The 15,593-nt window shown below is 37.9% G+C and overlaps 1 protein-coding gene across 2 annotated transcripts in view; it reads left to right on the forward strand.

Moving 5' to 3' along the window:
* TBCK (TBC1 domain containing kinase) overlaps positions 1-14,719 on the forward strand; it is a 235,859-nt gene extending 221,140 nt beyond the window's left edge. Inside the window, exon 26 of one of the 2 annotated variants that reach the window (XM_028121310.2) lies at positions 12,558-14,719. In XM_028121310.2, coding sequence (XP_027977111.1) covers positions 12,558-12,668 — 111 coding nt within the window. In that variant the 3' untranslated portion in view covers positions 12,669-14,719. Of the gene's footprint in view, positions 1-8,371; positions 8,441-12,557 lie in introns of those variants that run through there. The other variant, XM_028121311.1, reaches the window with a different exon arrangement.
* The last annotated feature ends 874 nt before the right edge of the window (positions 14,720-15,593 follow it).

Below are 15,593 nucleotides of genomic sequence, written 5' to 3' on the forward strand. Positions count from 1 at the left end.
TTCAGCATGTGTTGTCCCCATAGTAAACTTCTCTGGCTCCAGATAATATCTACCTAGTCCTTCAGATTAATATAATACTTTTACTTTTTTTTTTTTTAAGATTTTGTTTATTTAATTGACAGAGAGAGAGAGACAGCAAGAGAGGGAACACAAGCAGGGTGACTGGGAGAGGGAGAAGCAGGCTTCCCGCCGAGCAGGGAGCCTGATGTGGGGCTCGATCCCAGGTTCCTGGGATCATGACCTGAGCTGAAAGCAGTCCCTTAACCAACTGAGCCACCCAGGCGCCCCAAGATTAATATAATACTTTTAAACCACTTTGTATGAGATCTCTTACCTGTCAGAAAATGTATTAGCCTTCTCTATAATTTTGCCTTAAGCATTTTGGTAAAGAATGGGAAGTGAATCTCTTTTATGAGTTCCAAATATGCAAGGAATTCTTTCTTGGTCTTGTTAGACCCATAAGCACTGGCTGTGGTTAAACTTGGCTTTCTTCCTGGCTTATTCTTTGCCTTCTTGTCAAATGTTTTGGTCTGTGGGTTTATATCAGATTATAAGGAAACATTTTAGATATTAATGTGGCTTGAACACACTAGACATAATATGAGGCTTACAAGTAACAGTGAAACATCTTCTGTACAGCTCTGCATTTGTTAAATGATGGAGGATAACTTACTTTAAAAGACCACCCAGCTACAACCTGCCCTGTAGAGTCCCTGTTCTCATAGCTTTTCAAAGGTTTTGTGAAGTAAAAAGCAGTGTGGGAGTTGTAGTAAAGAGAGCCTTAAAACACCTAACCAGACTTTGTTTTATAAACATCTTTACTGGATGTATTATGTGTACAAGCAGTTTTTAAAAAGACAGGGGAACTCATTTCCAATTTTCAGGAAAAACTGCGAAGTCATCGTCTGAATTTTGTGATCTCTGGCACCTATATTCATGACAAGATGAAAGTTATCTTGTCTCAGTATGTGTTATTCTACATATCCACCCTGCCCTCCACAGCCCACCATTTAATTAATTACTCCTTACCACAGGAATGTTCGTGGCTGGATAACAAACTAACCATAGTTGCCCTCCCGCTTGACCTACAGAGGTTGGAACTTGGCTATGATCCATCATAGCCCTAACTGTTTTGAATCTCAGTTTTTATTGTATACATTCTTTTCAGAGCATAGTATACTGTGTGTAATATGGCCAGTGGTGGAGACACAGTATGGGTTTACTGTTCTTGGTTGTCTAGTGTAAACATAAGTTGATAAATGATTGTTGCTAAAATTCTGGTCCCAAATATCACAGATTAAAGGAAAATGTATCACAGGGTTCATTAGAGCTCCTGATTCATGATGGTATTAGATGATGGAATTTTATCAGAAGAGGCTTATCCTCTAATATGAGTCAGTATGCTTTTTTCTATTAGAATAAAAACTGTTTTCAAAAAAAACTTTTATGTCATGTCTAAAAATGTTTTCTCCTATTTTCTTAATATCAACTTCAAAAAAACATTCCACATAGCATTCCTAAGAGGGCTTGTTTGAAAGTATAAGCTGTTGTTAAACCTAATCTGTAAATCTAGAGGAAGATCCCAATTGCCATATGGATAAACACTATCAACTATCATAAATTAAAAATAAATAGATTAGTATAAAGGAAAACTTCTAAACCAAGAGTCCATCATGAGTTTTAGAAAGTCTTTGAACTAATTAAAATTACCTGTAAAATGTTATACAAATGTGTCATTTTTTGAAAAAGAATAGATCCATAGCCTTCATATAATTGCTAAAAGCATATGTAACCCAGTAAACAGTAGAGTTACTAGTATACATTACTGCTCTGTTATAAACAGTTCATCATAAACACTGTAAACCCTACCTTACATTCCATTTGAGGACAAATATGCTATTTAAGTTTAAATCTGTACAATTGTGACATGTTGTAAATGGCTTTCCTATTAATGGATCAATAGGGGAAAGAGGAAGAGAGGAAAGAAGGAAACTAGCTTATAGTATTTACTATGAATCAAGCACTTATACATATGATATCTACTTTAATCCTCCCAACAACACTATAAATATACTATTCAAGTGTATTATTATTACATATTTAACAGGTGAGGACACTAAGGCCAAAAAAGCTAAGTGACCTACCCAAGATTCCATAGCTAACCAGTGGCAGAACCCTGACTCAAACTCTATGCTAACTACAAAGTTCCTATACTTTTCTCCATACCACCCAGTCTGTATGAATGAAATAGTGAATTATCTCACATTCTTGACTAGTGACAACAAATTATATAGAAAATTATTATTTGTGTTATCACCCTGCTAGCTAGGTCTGGAATTCTCTCATCTCTCCAGCCCACCTGTCTTAACTCGGATCACCAGTACCTCATGCCTGACTTACCACAACTTCCAGTGTCCCTGCCTGCAATCCCCTTCCCCCCCAGTTTTACCCCATAATTAAGGTGAGCTTTTTGAAATATAAATCAGATCATTGTCAAAATGCCTCTGTGACTTTCTGTTGCCTTCAAAATAAAATTCAAATCCTACTCACCATCTATAAGGCCCTTCATGATCCAAACTCTGCTTTGTTTTCCAAGTTCATCCCTCACTGCTCTTCCCTCAGCCTCTTAGATTCCAGTCACAATTAACTACTTGTAGTTCCTATATACTGTCTTTTTGTACTTCTCTCTATTTGGAGCATTCTTCCCACTTCTGTTCACCTGGGTAATTCCCATGTGTCTTAAAACACTGTTTATATAAGGAATTCTTTCTTAACTCATCAAGTCTAGGACTAAGTACCTTTCCCAAGTGCTCATAAAATATCTTTTAGTTTTATAATGACATTGGGACCACTATCATATATAGAATTTCTGTGTGCATTAGATAAAAACCCATCCTTCCTTTAGTGGGACACAGCACCATGTAAGGGCACAAAGTCTGGAAAGGAGAGGATGGACTACATTTCATGCTCCACTTACCCCTTTTTCAGGTTCTCTTATGCAATGCACAATTTGAACAACCATAAATCATGGCTCATATAGCATTTATCAAATGTATTTTAATTGCCTCTTCACTTCTCTGCATCTCCAACTAAACTCCAAGCTCATTGAGGACGAGGATTATGTTATATTCATTGTTGTACCCCTGGCTCCTGGCATCATGCCTTTGAAGTAGAAAGCACTCAATAAATATTTGATGTTTGAATTAATGACTAAGTTAATGAATGAACACATGAAAAATAATAGTTTGCTGTAGACTTCAGATTTGCAGAAATTAGTGAAAAGAGGAAGGCAAAAGAAAAAATACTAATAGCCACTAGTTTAATTCACGACAACAAACATTAGTGCTTACATAATGGAAACTATTATGAGGAAACAGAAAGGAGAAAGACAAAGTCCCTTGCCCTCAAAAAACTTACAATCTAGTTAGGAAGATACAACCAATTAAAACTCAAAGCAGAATATAATATGTGCTGTGTGAAATTTATAATTAAAGTTCTAGAAAATCAATAAGAGGGCGCCTGGGTGGCTCGGATGGTTGGGCGTCTGCCTTCGGCTCTGGTCGTGATCCCGGAGTCCTGGGATTGAGTCCCGCATCGGGCTCCCTGCTCCTTGGGAGCCTGCTTCTCCCTCTGCCTCTCTCTCTCTCTCTCTCTCTCTCTCTCTCATGAATAAATAAATAAAATCTTAAAAAAAATAAAATGTTTAGAAAATCAATAAGAAGAAAGAAATTTCTTCCAGTTAAATGAAGAGCCCCCAAAGCTTCATGGGAGAAGATGATAACAGACCTTGAAATTATGAGTAGAATTTCAGTAAGGAAATGTATTGGGAGGAGAGCCATAGTCAGGAAGGAACATTCCAGGCAAAGGAAATAGCACATGCTGATTGGAAAACACAGAGCTTCTTTGAAGAGCATTTTAGCTACAGACAAGCTGGAAAGCGAGGAGAAGAGTCTGGAAATAGATGGCCTTGAATGCTATACTGAGGAGTTTACAGTAGCAGTGGGGCACTATTAAAGGTTTTAAAAAGGAAAGTGATACTAACAGCTGCATTTTAGAAAGTCATTGGCAAAATACTTTTAGTGTCTTCCCTCTCCTTTGCCCTTGATCCCAATAAAATAGAAATTTTTAAACACCAAAAACCAGAGACCAGTTAAAGAATTTCACTCCCTATATTTCCAGGCTGTTCCAATGCTAGGTTCTTCCCAGATTCTACCTTTATGCTGATCTTATCTCAAGCTTGCAATCTCCCGCTGTCTAAATAGTTTCTAAGCCCCCATTTAGCAAAGCTCTCATGGCTGTGGAGAAAAGGAAACAGGAGTTTGTCTGAGACTGATAGCCAAAGCCCTGCAACTTTCAAAAGGACATTGGGGAAATGGCCTTACTGCTTTTATTACGTGATTCAAGGCATCTGGTAACATTCTGTCACTATCTTCTCTTACTTTATGCAGGACACTAAGAGACAATCTTCTCATTAATCTTTAATTTATATATAAATAAATGCATGTACTTATATAAAGAATGAGCAAGCATAAATCTAAAATGAAGAATTTCTTTTGTCCTTAAAATGCAAAGAAATTTTAGACTTAATATTATCAAAAGGAAATTTTCAGTAAGGACTTTTGGGTACTTTATGTTGTCCTTCCTGACTATAGAGAAGCAAGCTGTTCCTTGGAAAGGATCCACAGATCTTGAGTCACCTTGCCTAAGGGTAATCCCCCTTAGGAAGGAAAAAGTCTCTACACAACAGTGTTAGGGGTCTCAAGATTTCCTGAGGGCCTCCATATTGCTCTGTGTAGGCAGCAGAGTGCCAGGCAAATGGAAAAGGAAAAACTAAAAGCACAGGAACCATTTAGGAACTAATTCAAGAGTAATTAGGATCTAAAATGGAGTAGGAGCAGAGGAATGGAAAAGAAGGAATGAATCCAAGACAGTCACAGAGAGAACTGTAATAGCTTTGTGCCTAAATGAACATGGAGCCAAAGTCAAAAGTCAAAAATATACCTTGGCTAATGGAATTTAAATTAAAAAAAAAAAAGTCAAAGATAACCTTAAAATTTCCAGATTGGGTTTTTGGAGAGGTTGCTGATACCTTTAGGAAAGTAGATTTGGGGGGGCACCTGGGTGGCCCAGTCGTTAAGTGTCTGCCTTCGGCTCAGGTCATGATCCCAGGGTCCTGCTATTGAGCCCCGCATCAGGCTCCCTGCTCCGCGGGAAGCATGCTTCTCCCTCTCCCACTCCCCCTGCTTGTGTTCCCTCTCTCGCTGTGTCTCTCTCTGTCAAATAAATAAATAAAATCTTTTTTAAAAAAAAGGGGAAAGTAGATTTGGAGGGACTGTGATGAACTTTGGACACACTGAGTTTGAAGTGCTAATGCGACATGAGTATAAAAACATCAATTAAGGATTTAGAGGTTCAGACTAGAATTCAGAGAGTTAAAGCAAAATGTGTATACACATAGAATCCTTCCACTTATGAAGTAAGCACTTAGTATTGTACAATACAGAAAAAAAGTAGGGTTTTCTTTCTTATAATTAAATTTAATAGCTTATAAATGCATTATTCCAGAATGGAAGACAAATTCCAGGTGATGGGATCAACAACAGATTGCCAAATAACCATTAAAATATATAACTTAAATTTGTTTCAGGAACTTGTAAAAATCCATTGTCTCCATTATAAACTAGCTATAAATTTTTTTTTAAAAGTTGCTTTAGTGCACGTGATTGGTAGAGGAAATCAACAAAGAAAACAAGAGATCAAAGGAAAATGGAAGAGGAAGGAAGGAAAACACCATTTTGACATGTAAGGGGGGGAAAGTCTGTTACTGGGATTTCAACAAAACAAATAAATAGAAGTTGCACTGACTTATAGTATGCTGAGATATCATGGGCCTTCAGAAAATTTTTTTAAAAGATTTGTTTATTTATTTTAGACAGAGAAAGAGCACAAGCAGGGGGAGGGGCAAAGGGAGAGGGAGAGAGAGAGAGAATCTCAAGCAGACCACCGGCTAAGCACAGAGCCCAACACGGGGCTTTATCTCACTGCCCTGAGATCATGACCTGAGCTAAGAGTTTTGAAAAGAGGAAAGTATAATCAAATGTGTCAGATGATGCTGATGGGTCAAGTTAGATTCAAAGTGAGTCTTAAAAATTGGTTAGCAGTGTGACAAAGTGGAGATTACTGCTGACCTTTTTAAGAGTATTTTAGGGGAGTGATGGAGACAAAAGTCTGATTGGAGTAGATGCAAGAGAGAATAGGCTTTCTGCAAAGAAATGAAGAGATAGAACAAATATATAGATTACAGGAGACTTAAAAGCCATCCTTCAGTCACAATGTGTGAACCTTGTTTGGATCCTGATGCAAAGAAACAGATTGTAAATATAGATAAGTGGGTGACAGATGGATAGATGGATGGATGAATGGATGAAAAGATGACATTTATGAAGTAATTGGAAATTTGAACACTTACTAAATAAAGGATTGTTAATATTTTCTAGGTGTGATAATGATACTGTGGTTATATTTTTTAAGGATTTTTATTTCAAAGATACATATTTATGTACTAAATGATATATGAGACTTACATCAAAATAATGGATGTGGTCAAGAGAAGTGGGTGGAAGGAACAAATGAAATTGTCTGAGTTGTAATTATTGAAACTGGGTTTTGGGTACCTAAGGGCTCATTATACCATTCTTGTCTATTTTTATATATATTTTTGACATTTTTCTTAATAAAAAAGGTAAAGAGAGAGAGAATGGGAAGAGATGAGATGGAGACAGAAACTATAGAGGCAATAGAAAATTAAAACAAGAAAACTACAACTATTTAGGAAAAAACTACAATTTTTTTTATATCCCCTTATATAACACAAACTATTCAAAATGTTTTTTTAAGATACAATCTTTACACTACCAAATTTCCTAGTCTCAGAGACTAATGTACAACACAGTATGGATTGTGAATATCCCAGATACCATTAAGATAGCTATCCTTAAAAAATAAACATGGATTTAAGAAATTTAAATAATTTAATTTGATAAATCCTAGACCATATAATGATTATGTACATGTTCCCATTTTTTTCTTATTGCATAACTAACCATTTTACAGTATATAACATTCTATATTAATACCCTGGAATTAACGGTTCTGCTCCTTACCTGTCACCAGTGCCTATGGTAAGGTGTAAAATGATTGTTGACATTACGTTCACCTTCTTGGTTTTGCCATGCTGCAGACTTTACTTCTGTGAGTCAAATAAGAGTGTAAGGTAGCCACTGCCTAATTGCTATTAGATGTTATTACTGTGAAAACCAGTTTTACACCTAACGAAGTATTGGATACATACTTAGAAATGGGTTTGCTTGATCATATGGTAGTTCTATTTTTAGTTTTTTAAGGAACCTCCACACTGTTTTCCATACGGCCAAACCAATATACATTCCTACTAAAAGCACACAAGAGTTTCCTTAGTAGTTTATTTAAGAAAGTAAACTTCTGTAGTACTTTTAAGAAAATAAACGTTTGTGTGTTAATTATAAAATATCTAAATACAGAAGTCTAGCAGAAGGCAGAGCACTTATCTCAGTTACGGAAGGAACATAACAAGGATTGAAACAAAAATGACATTTCAAAATTACACTGGACCATATAATCAAGGGAAAAGATCAGTGGCATGTTAGATAAATCATTCCTACCTTTTCCTAGTACTCCTTGTCATAGCTCTCATGTTTCTAACTGGGAGCACTGAGATGACCCCTTCAAATGATCAAGACCTCAAAATTTATTAATGACCTGAGAATTTCTTAAATAATCAGGACAAGACAGCACTTGGGCTATTTTTAACCCAAGGCCACACTGTACTCTAGATGTAGAAATCATCCCATATTCTGTTTCTCATCTTATCTCATCTCGCACTGAGTTGAGTTGTCCAGCCAAACTTAGAAATAGGTGCATAATTTGTGTGAAGTATCAGTCCAGCCCCAACCACACAGTGCCAGAAATGTTAAATGGACCCCATATTTTCAGAATCGCAGCGGTCAAGAGGATACATAGGACTAATACGGCATCAGCCTCACATCCATAAAACCAAGAAAACGAAATTACTACAGCTATGCATTACAGGATAATTTGCCAGTTCCCTTATTCAGTTCTATGTCCAACCAAAAGTAATATTTCCATATCCCAAATTTAGGGAGGGAAAGGAATGGACAAATAAAATGGAAGAGAGAAGAGGACCTCCATTTGAACTTCACCAGAGTGTTAGTCAATTAATGGCAATTGTCCAGTTCCCAATACAAACTTTAAGCTCACAAGGCCAAAGATTCCCATCAAGAAAATTAATTGTCCTGCAATGTGCTCCTTTCAGAATACTGCAGAAGCCAAATTTTCTTAGCTGCCTGTGGGTTCTACCCAAGCCTGTGACCTAGGACACCCGGTGAGAAAAAACGTGGTCCTGTTCTCTGCTTCTCTTAAATCTTACCCATATATCCCTTTCCTCCACACATTCTCCACCTATCATAGATCTTGACTTCCACTGGACAAACGTGCCAGCCTCTTGGTCCAAGCTAAGATGAAAGAGAAAACAAAATGGAGTACACCCACAAGAGCCTGCCACTTTCAGACAGTGCCTACCTAAGCCCTAGAAATGAAAAGCACCACCAGATTCTACTAACCAGAGGAATGACAAAAATGCAAGAGCTTTGCCTTTTCCAAGTGAAAGTACTTCCCACAAGAAATGCAGCTGCCCCTGCCATCTTGAGTCCCCAAATCCTATCCCAGCAAATACCAGATCCTGCCAGCTCCACATGAGATGTTGACCTATAGATCTCAGCTGGTTGTGCAGTTGGAAGAACCCCATTCTCTCCATGTGGGATTTGGTCTCATAAATTTCAGCCCTACAAACATGACAGCCTTTTTAGTGCAAAGTGACTTGCTCTCCCCACAGAACTATACCTATTAAAATTGCAGTTTGAGATCGCAGACAAACCTGACCAACAAATGAATCCCATTATCTAGTAAAATTATTCTCAATGCTGGGTACACAATAGAATCACCTAGGAGCCTTCAAAACAAACAAGCAAATAAAAAAAACCCGATGTGGGAGCTATATCCCCCCAAAATTCTACTTATTACTGATCTCCAGTGGGTCTGGGTATCACTGTTTAATAAAAGCACCCAGATGAGTCTGACGGCTCCATAACCACTGGTCCAATATGACATCCTGCCACTTCTGCCAAGGATATTGCTCAGTGAGTCTAGGTTTGTGATTTCTGTTTGATGTCAGGCCTCTCCCAAAGCTGCAGTTGCAGGCTACTCTAGATCCTTAATCACCAAAGTCCAGTACCCTGTATGTTAACACCCTAAAGCTGCCAAAGCCAGATGAAGAGTAAAAGATGGGTGAAACCCTGAACTCTACATGCCTGGTTCTCCTCTGTTCCACCACCTGTCTTCTCCGTGAGCGACGTGCTTTTTTCACACAGTGGAAACCACCCCTGGACATTCACAGTCCTTTCCTTCCTCCCTAACCCGTCAGACTATAACCACAGAGAACAGCATCCAATCCACAATTGTGGCCATCACATCTGGCTTCCCATTCCCTTCGGGCATCAATAAAAGAGGGATGGGGAGGGGGGAACATCTCCCTTAAGCCCTGTTAAATTCAGAGGTACCCCAAACTTCTACTTGTGTAATCACCCTACTACTTGATGTTGTTTGTTACTATCTCCTCCACTGATCTATAAGCACTGCAAGAACTGCAACAGTGCCTGGTACTCAGGTGCTCACTAAAATGTTTGATGAATGAATGAATGAAGAGGAACCGCTGCCATGGTAGGAGTGGAAAAGATGCAGTCATGCCTTCACTGTTAGGCCCACCATTTAACACGGGTAATTGCAGCCACAAGCAGAGCAGAACTCACAATCCTAACCTGAAAACTCAACATTGGCACTTTTTCTTTACTTAAGCACAGCCTTGCTTTTCAAGGCACCAAAACATTTGCTATCTCCTTGTATTCTGCTTCTACTTTTCTTAGACCTCCCACACAGCAACACCCTAATTGTTCCAAAGTGCTCTGTTCTGTCTGCTTTGCCTTTACCATTTCCAGCTCAACAGCAGCCTAGTTGTTATGTCCCTCCTTAAAATAACCATGGGAACTCTTTCTAGCTCTACAGTGTAGTTTCAGAGAGATTAAGTTAAATGTACAGTAGTAAGTCCTTCCTTTCTTGCTTTCTGACTTCCACAGTGTTTTGAAAGTACTGAATGCTAAGACTGCTTATCCACAAGATTTTTTTCAATAATGGTATGTTTATCTCAGAGTTCCAGCTTACATGTTAATTGTATTGCTACATGTGGGAGAATGAAGCAAAGATGTTTCGGTAATCATATGGTACCAGGGACTGTGCTGCCTGCACTTGACTCAGAGCAGATGAATCTAGCACCTCTGCTCTTACGGACTGAGAAATAAGCAAGAACAGCATGAAGACCAGCTCACAGTAGCAGTCTAGCTCACTTGATATCTTTTGAAATACAGATGCACTGTTTTTCTTCAATATTAATTACTATTAAAGATACTTTCAGGTGGCTAAAAGAGTATAGGATCTGAAATGTTAATAGCCATTGAATCTACTGAAGCACTGCAGGGAATGATGGAAAAAATCAGTGGCATCAGCAGTATTAAGATCCATTTCTGTGAGTAGTTTTGAAGATTGTTAAAGCAATATGTATTCCACCTACTTACTGATACCTCTATCTTGTTGGCTGTAGGTGGTATGTTTCAAAATATTGTACTCGGGAAAAAAAAAATATTGTACTCGGACTACCTGCTGTAGAATCATCTAGTGGTGTTTGTTTAAAACAACCACCACCACCACAACAAAAACACATTCTTGAGCCCCAGATCAATAAAGCAGAATCTTTGGGGTTGTGGCCTTGAACTTATCCTGACCAAAACATTCAGCCTTTGAACCATAAAGTCTAGATTGCTTGCTTGAGACTTCCCCAACTGTTAAGCTTCAAATACTCCCAATAGCACTGTCAGCAGGTATTCTTTTTTCTTGAGGGATCTGAGGTCAGGTTATGACAAAGTAATTGAAAAGAACGTGAAGGCATAAGCACTCAAGGAGGAAGAAGAGAATACCACCAAGGGGAGGGAATGGAAATAGAAAGCCAGAGTCCAAGACAATCCTTCTTTCCTTCATCCTTTGCCCAGGTTATATGTCCTATGTCTTGGTGTAGTTCAGTCCAACAAGCATATATTGAGCCCCTGCCATGTGCCAGGCACTAGGGATAAAAAGAAACAGAACAGGTTCACTGTCCTAGGGGAGTTTACAGTTTGGTAGAGGAAGCAGGCTCTTAAATGAGCAATTTAAATAAACACACTAAGCAAAAGACAGAGATTTGCCCAAGGAACTTTAGGGGCTAAGAAGAGGGGTTTGTAATGGAGACTTAGCATGTAGAGAAGAAATTGCCTGAGTAGGGAAATAAGTAGAAATTAGGCAGGTGGGGGTAGGTGGGGGGCTTTTGAGGAGGAACTAAAGGGAATCCAGGAGCTGGTGGGAAATGGTGCATGTTCCCAACAAAGGGCAACCTGCACAACCAAAATGCTCTGAATCCTAAAGTGATCTCATTTCTATCGGGATTGACAAGCAGCTCAGGACTGCTTTATCATAAGGTCAAAGGAATGGAGAAAGATAACCAGTGATCCTGGATAGGCAGACATGGACCAAGTCAGAAGGTGTATGTATGTCTTGTTAACTTTTCAAAGTCCTATTTTGCTAGCCATCTAGAAGACCTCTTAGATCAATCCTTCAAATTCATTCCAAGTTTATGGTCTCAAACTGTTGATTGAAGTTGCTCCAGAAACACGTTACAAGTTTATGGGCCCTCTCTGGGACATTATACAAGAATTGAAATAACTAATAAATGGACAGAAATATCAAAAATTATTCAATATAGGGGCGCCTGGGGGGCTCAGTTGGTTGGGCATCTGCCTTCAGCTCCGGTCATGATCCCGGAGTCCTGGAATCGAGCCCTGCATCGGGTTCCCTGCCCAGGGGAGAGCCTGCTTCTCCCTCTCCCTCTGCTGCTCCCCCTGCTTATGCTCTCTCTCTGTCAAATAAAGAAAATCTTTAAAACAAAAGTTGTTCAATATAGATTTGAGAATGTTTTAACTATCACTGGAAGGATACATGAAAAACAGTAATATTAATGACCTCTGGAGAGGGAAACTGAGAAGAGAGGTAGGAGGAATTTATATCTCATGGTATACCTTTTGTACTATTTGAATAATTACCATGTATATTTATTGCCTATTCCAACAAGTTTAAAAGAGAAGTAAAGAGACACATTTATTTCATAGCATAAAGAAGCTGTCAACATGTTAAATGGTGATTTGATTTATATTGAAAACCCAGTTAATGACTCATTGATACAACAGTGACAGTAATAGTATTATTAAAGTAGTTTTGTCCTTCACAGCTTGGGAAAAAAATGGGTTTGTAGAAATACAGATTTTGTATATCTTCTATAAATTTGGCCTTTTTTATCTTTTCAGTTTGCAGCTCATCTTGTGAAGATGAAATATCCAAGAATCTGCATTCTAGACGGTGGCATTAATAAGATCAAGCCAACAGGTCTCCTCACCGTCCCATCTCCTCAAATATGAAGAACCAAGACTGTGACTGTGACTGTGAAAAGGATAGAGTGATATCAGCCCCCAACAGCCCACCTCTTCACAGCCTCACCACTCTGAGACAGAGCTAGACTTCCAGATTGTTGCATTTTCATAAAGTTTTGTCATGAAACATTTTTTTAATATCATAACCCACATGTTCAACCATCCAGGCAACAAACTTGACTGTACATGTATTGCTGAAAGAATTTCCTTAACAGTGAAATCCGATCATGTATTTTTACCACAGTGCAACACAAAGCCAGAGGAATTCAGCTGACAAGGCAGATTTAGCATTATCAAGAAATCTCAGTTGCACTGAAAAAGCTGTCTCCCATTGCACCGAACAGACAGTCCTAACAAAGGTATTATTTAGAAACATAGACTGAATGGGGGTTGAAATCATCTTTCTATGATAGTGAAAATCAAAAAGCTACTCTCAATGTATTCCTTGTAAGTAAATGCTATATTTGGCAACTCATTTTGGCCCAGACAGATCATGTGCGTGCGTGCGTGCGTGCGTGTGTATGTGTGTGTGGTTTGTTTAGGAGAAGAATTTAGCCCACTGAAAAAAGTAATAAATAATTTACTTCCAGAAAAATGAAGTCAGAAACCATTCACATTAGATAGAACATTTGTTCAGCTCCTATGTCAGAGAAACCCAAAATAAGACTGACTTAAACAAACTAGAACTGTATTTCTCACATAAAAGTCTGCATAATGAGTCTAGGGCTAGTATACTGATTTCATAATCATTAAGAACTGAGGTATCTTCGCATTGTTTTATCACCCTCAATACATGGTTTCTATCTCATGGATCAAGATGGCTGCTCAGCTCATACCATCATATATGCCATTTGGAAGGAAGGGAATGAAGGAGGAGGGGGGTGTTGGGGGGAAGGAAAGAAATCGGGAATGGAACAAATAAGAAAGAGAAGGAAGAGAATGCTCTTTCTCTTTAAGGGCACAAACCACAAGTTGCACATATTATTTCTGCTTATATAACATCAGCCAGAACTTAGACATGTGGCTACACCTAGTTATAAGGGAAACTGGGAATATAATCTTTGGCTGGGAGGTCATTTACCCAGGTAAAAAATTGTATTATTATTTTTAAAGTTTTAATTATTTAAAAACTTCATTAAACATTATTAAAATTTATTCCTGTGTGGGAAGAGGAGAACACATATTGAAGGATAACCAGCAACCTCTGCCACATTATTCTAAAAATTAAGTACTCTACTTCATTGAATCTCACACATACCACAATTTTATGAACCATAAAGAAAAAAAATGCAACCAAATCAACTGGATATACCATCAATTATAAGATGCATTCCCATTTCAGAAATGTGAAAAAATACGTATCTTAGAATTATTGAATTATAGTTCCTTTCTTGACTTAAATTTTAACTAAACAGTGTTGTTGTTTTTCCTCTTTAACTTATATTCCTCTTCAGTGTTAGGAACAACAACTACGTTGTTGTTTTTCCTCTTTAACTTATATTCCTCTTCAGTGTAGAACATTTCCATAAGAGCCTCAATTCAACTCTCTGGCTCTGGTTTTATTGTTGCTATTTGTTTTGTTTTGTTTTTTGCATCTACTTTTTTATTGAGATACAATTTACATACCATAAAATTCATCCTTTTAAAACATACAATTCAGTGGTTTTTAGTATATTCAGAATCATCATCACTACTGTCTAATTCCAGAACATTTTTATTCTCCAAAAAAGAATCCTGTAACTATTAGCAGTCATTCCCCATTAATCCCTCACAAGGTCTTTGATTTAATGTTTATGTATGACATGGGATATGTATCCAGCCTCATTCTTGCATGTGGATTGCAAGTTGTCCCAGAGGTTGTGACATTTTATTTGTTTTGCTTTAATTGAATTGTATTTAGTCATTCACCAAATATGTTTTAAATACCTATTAGATGTAAGACATTGACATAACTAGTGATTATATCATTCTGTGACCCCTACATCATATACAAAGAAAAAATGTTTGAGAATAATAAAATTTTACCACCGTTTTCCTAATAGTATTTTGAGGTCATCATGTGCCATGGTAAGAGAAATATTATTAAGTCCTCCTGTCCTTTCCTGCAACCTTTGGTGACTTATCTGACTTCATAGTCCTAACGTGGTACTGATGATCACTTGGAAGGAGTGGTTCCAAGTTCTAAGTTTGAAAGTTTGAAAGCAGAGAAGGATGAGGGGTGGGGATATGATTTGAATGAATTGGTAGGGCAGTAGGGGAAGATGAAGACCTGGGTACTGAGGAGAGCTGTGTGAGAAGGGTATTGAGGAGAGCTGTGTGAGAAGATAATAGTAGCCAACCAATCACAATTTTGCATTTGATCTTTCTTAAAACTTGATACATTTAGGCTTACTTTTTTAAATGAGTTTTTTAACCATTCAAATTATGAATATTTAATATTCTCAACAGTAAAATAAGAAAGAGCACACAATCACTGCCATGTTTACATTCTGGACATGATATTTGGTGGCAGATAGTTTCAACAAAGTTGACATCAACAACTATTTGTTGCCCTGAACTTACATGACCCATGACTATAGAAGTCCTTGGGAATATATCATTGACTCCTACATTATCACTATCAGCACTATTTGTTTCTGGCATCAGCAGTCTCTTTCCCTCTGTCTGGAATGTCCATACTACCACCACCAGCCCCACAGATACACACACACACACACACACACACACACACACACACATCCTTTAAACTCCACCAGTAACATCTCCAGTCATCTCAGTCTTCCCCATGCTGCATGAAAAGCCTCAACTACCAAAGCATTCCATTCATACTTCTAATAATAGACTTACTACATCATTTGGCAATTATCTGTTCACATTTGGGACCCATATTAAAATATGAGACCCTTGAGGTCA

This window comes from Eumetopias jubatus, unplaced genomic scaffold, assembly GCF_037043125.1.
Source record: "Eumetopias jubatus isolate StellerSeaLion01/CBP00866 unplaced genomic scaffold, mEumJub1_p1.0 scaffold_2, whole genome shotgun sequence".
NCBI classification, from domain to species: Eukaryota; Metazoa; Chordata; class Mammalia; order Carnivora; family Otariidae; genus Eumetopias; species Eumetopias jubatus.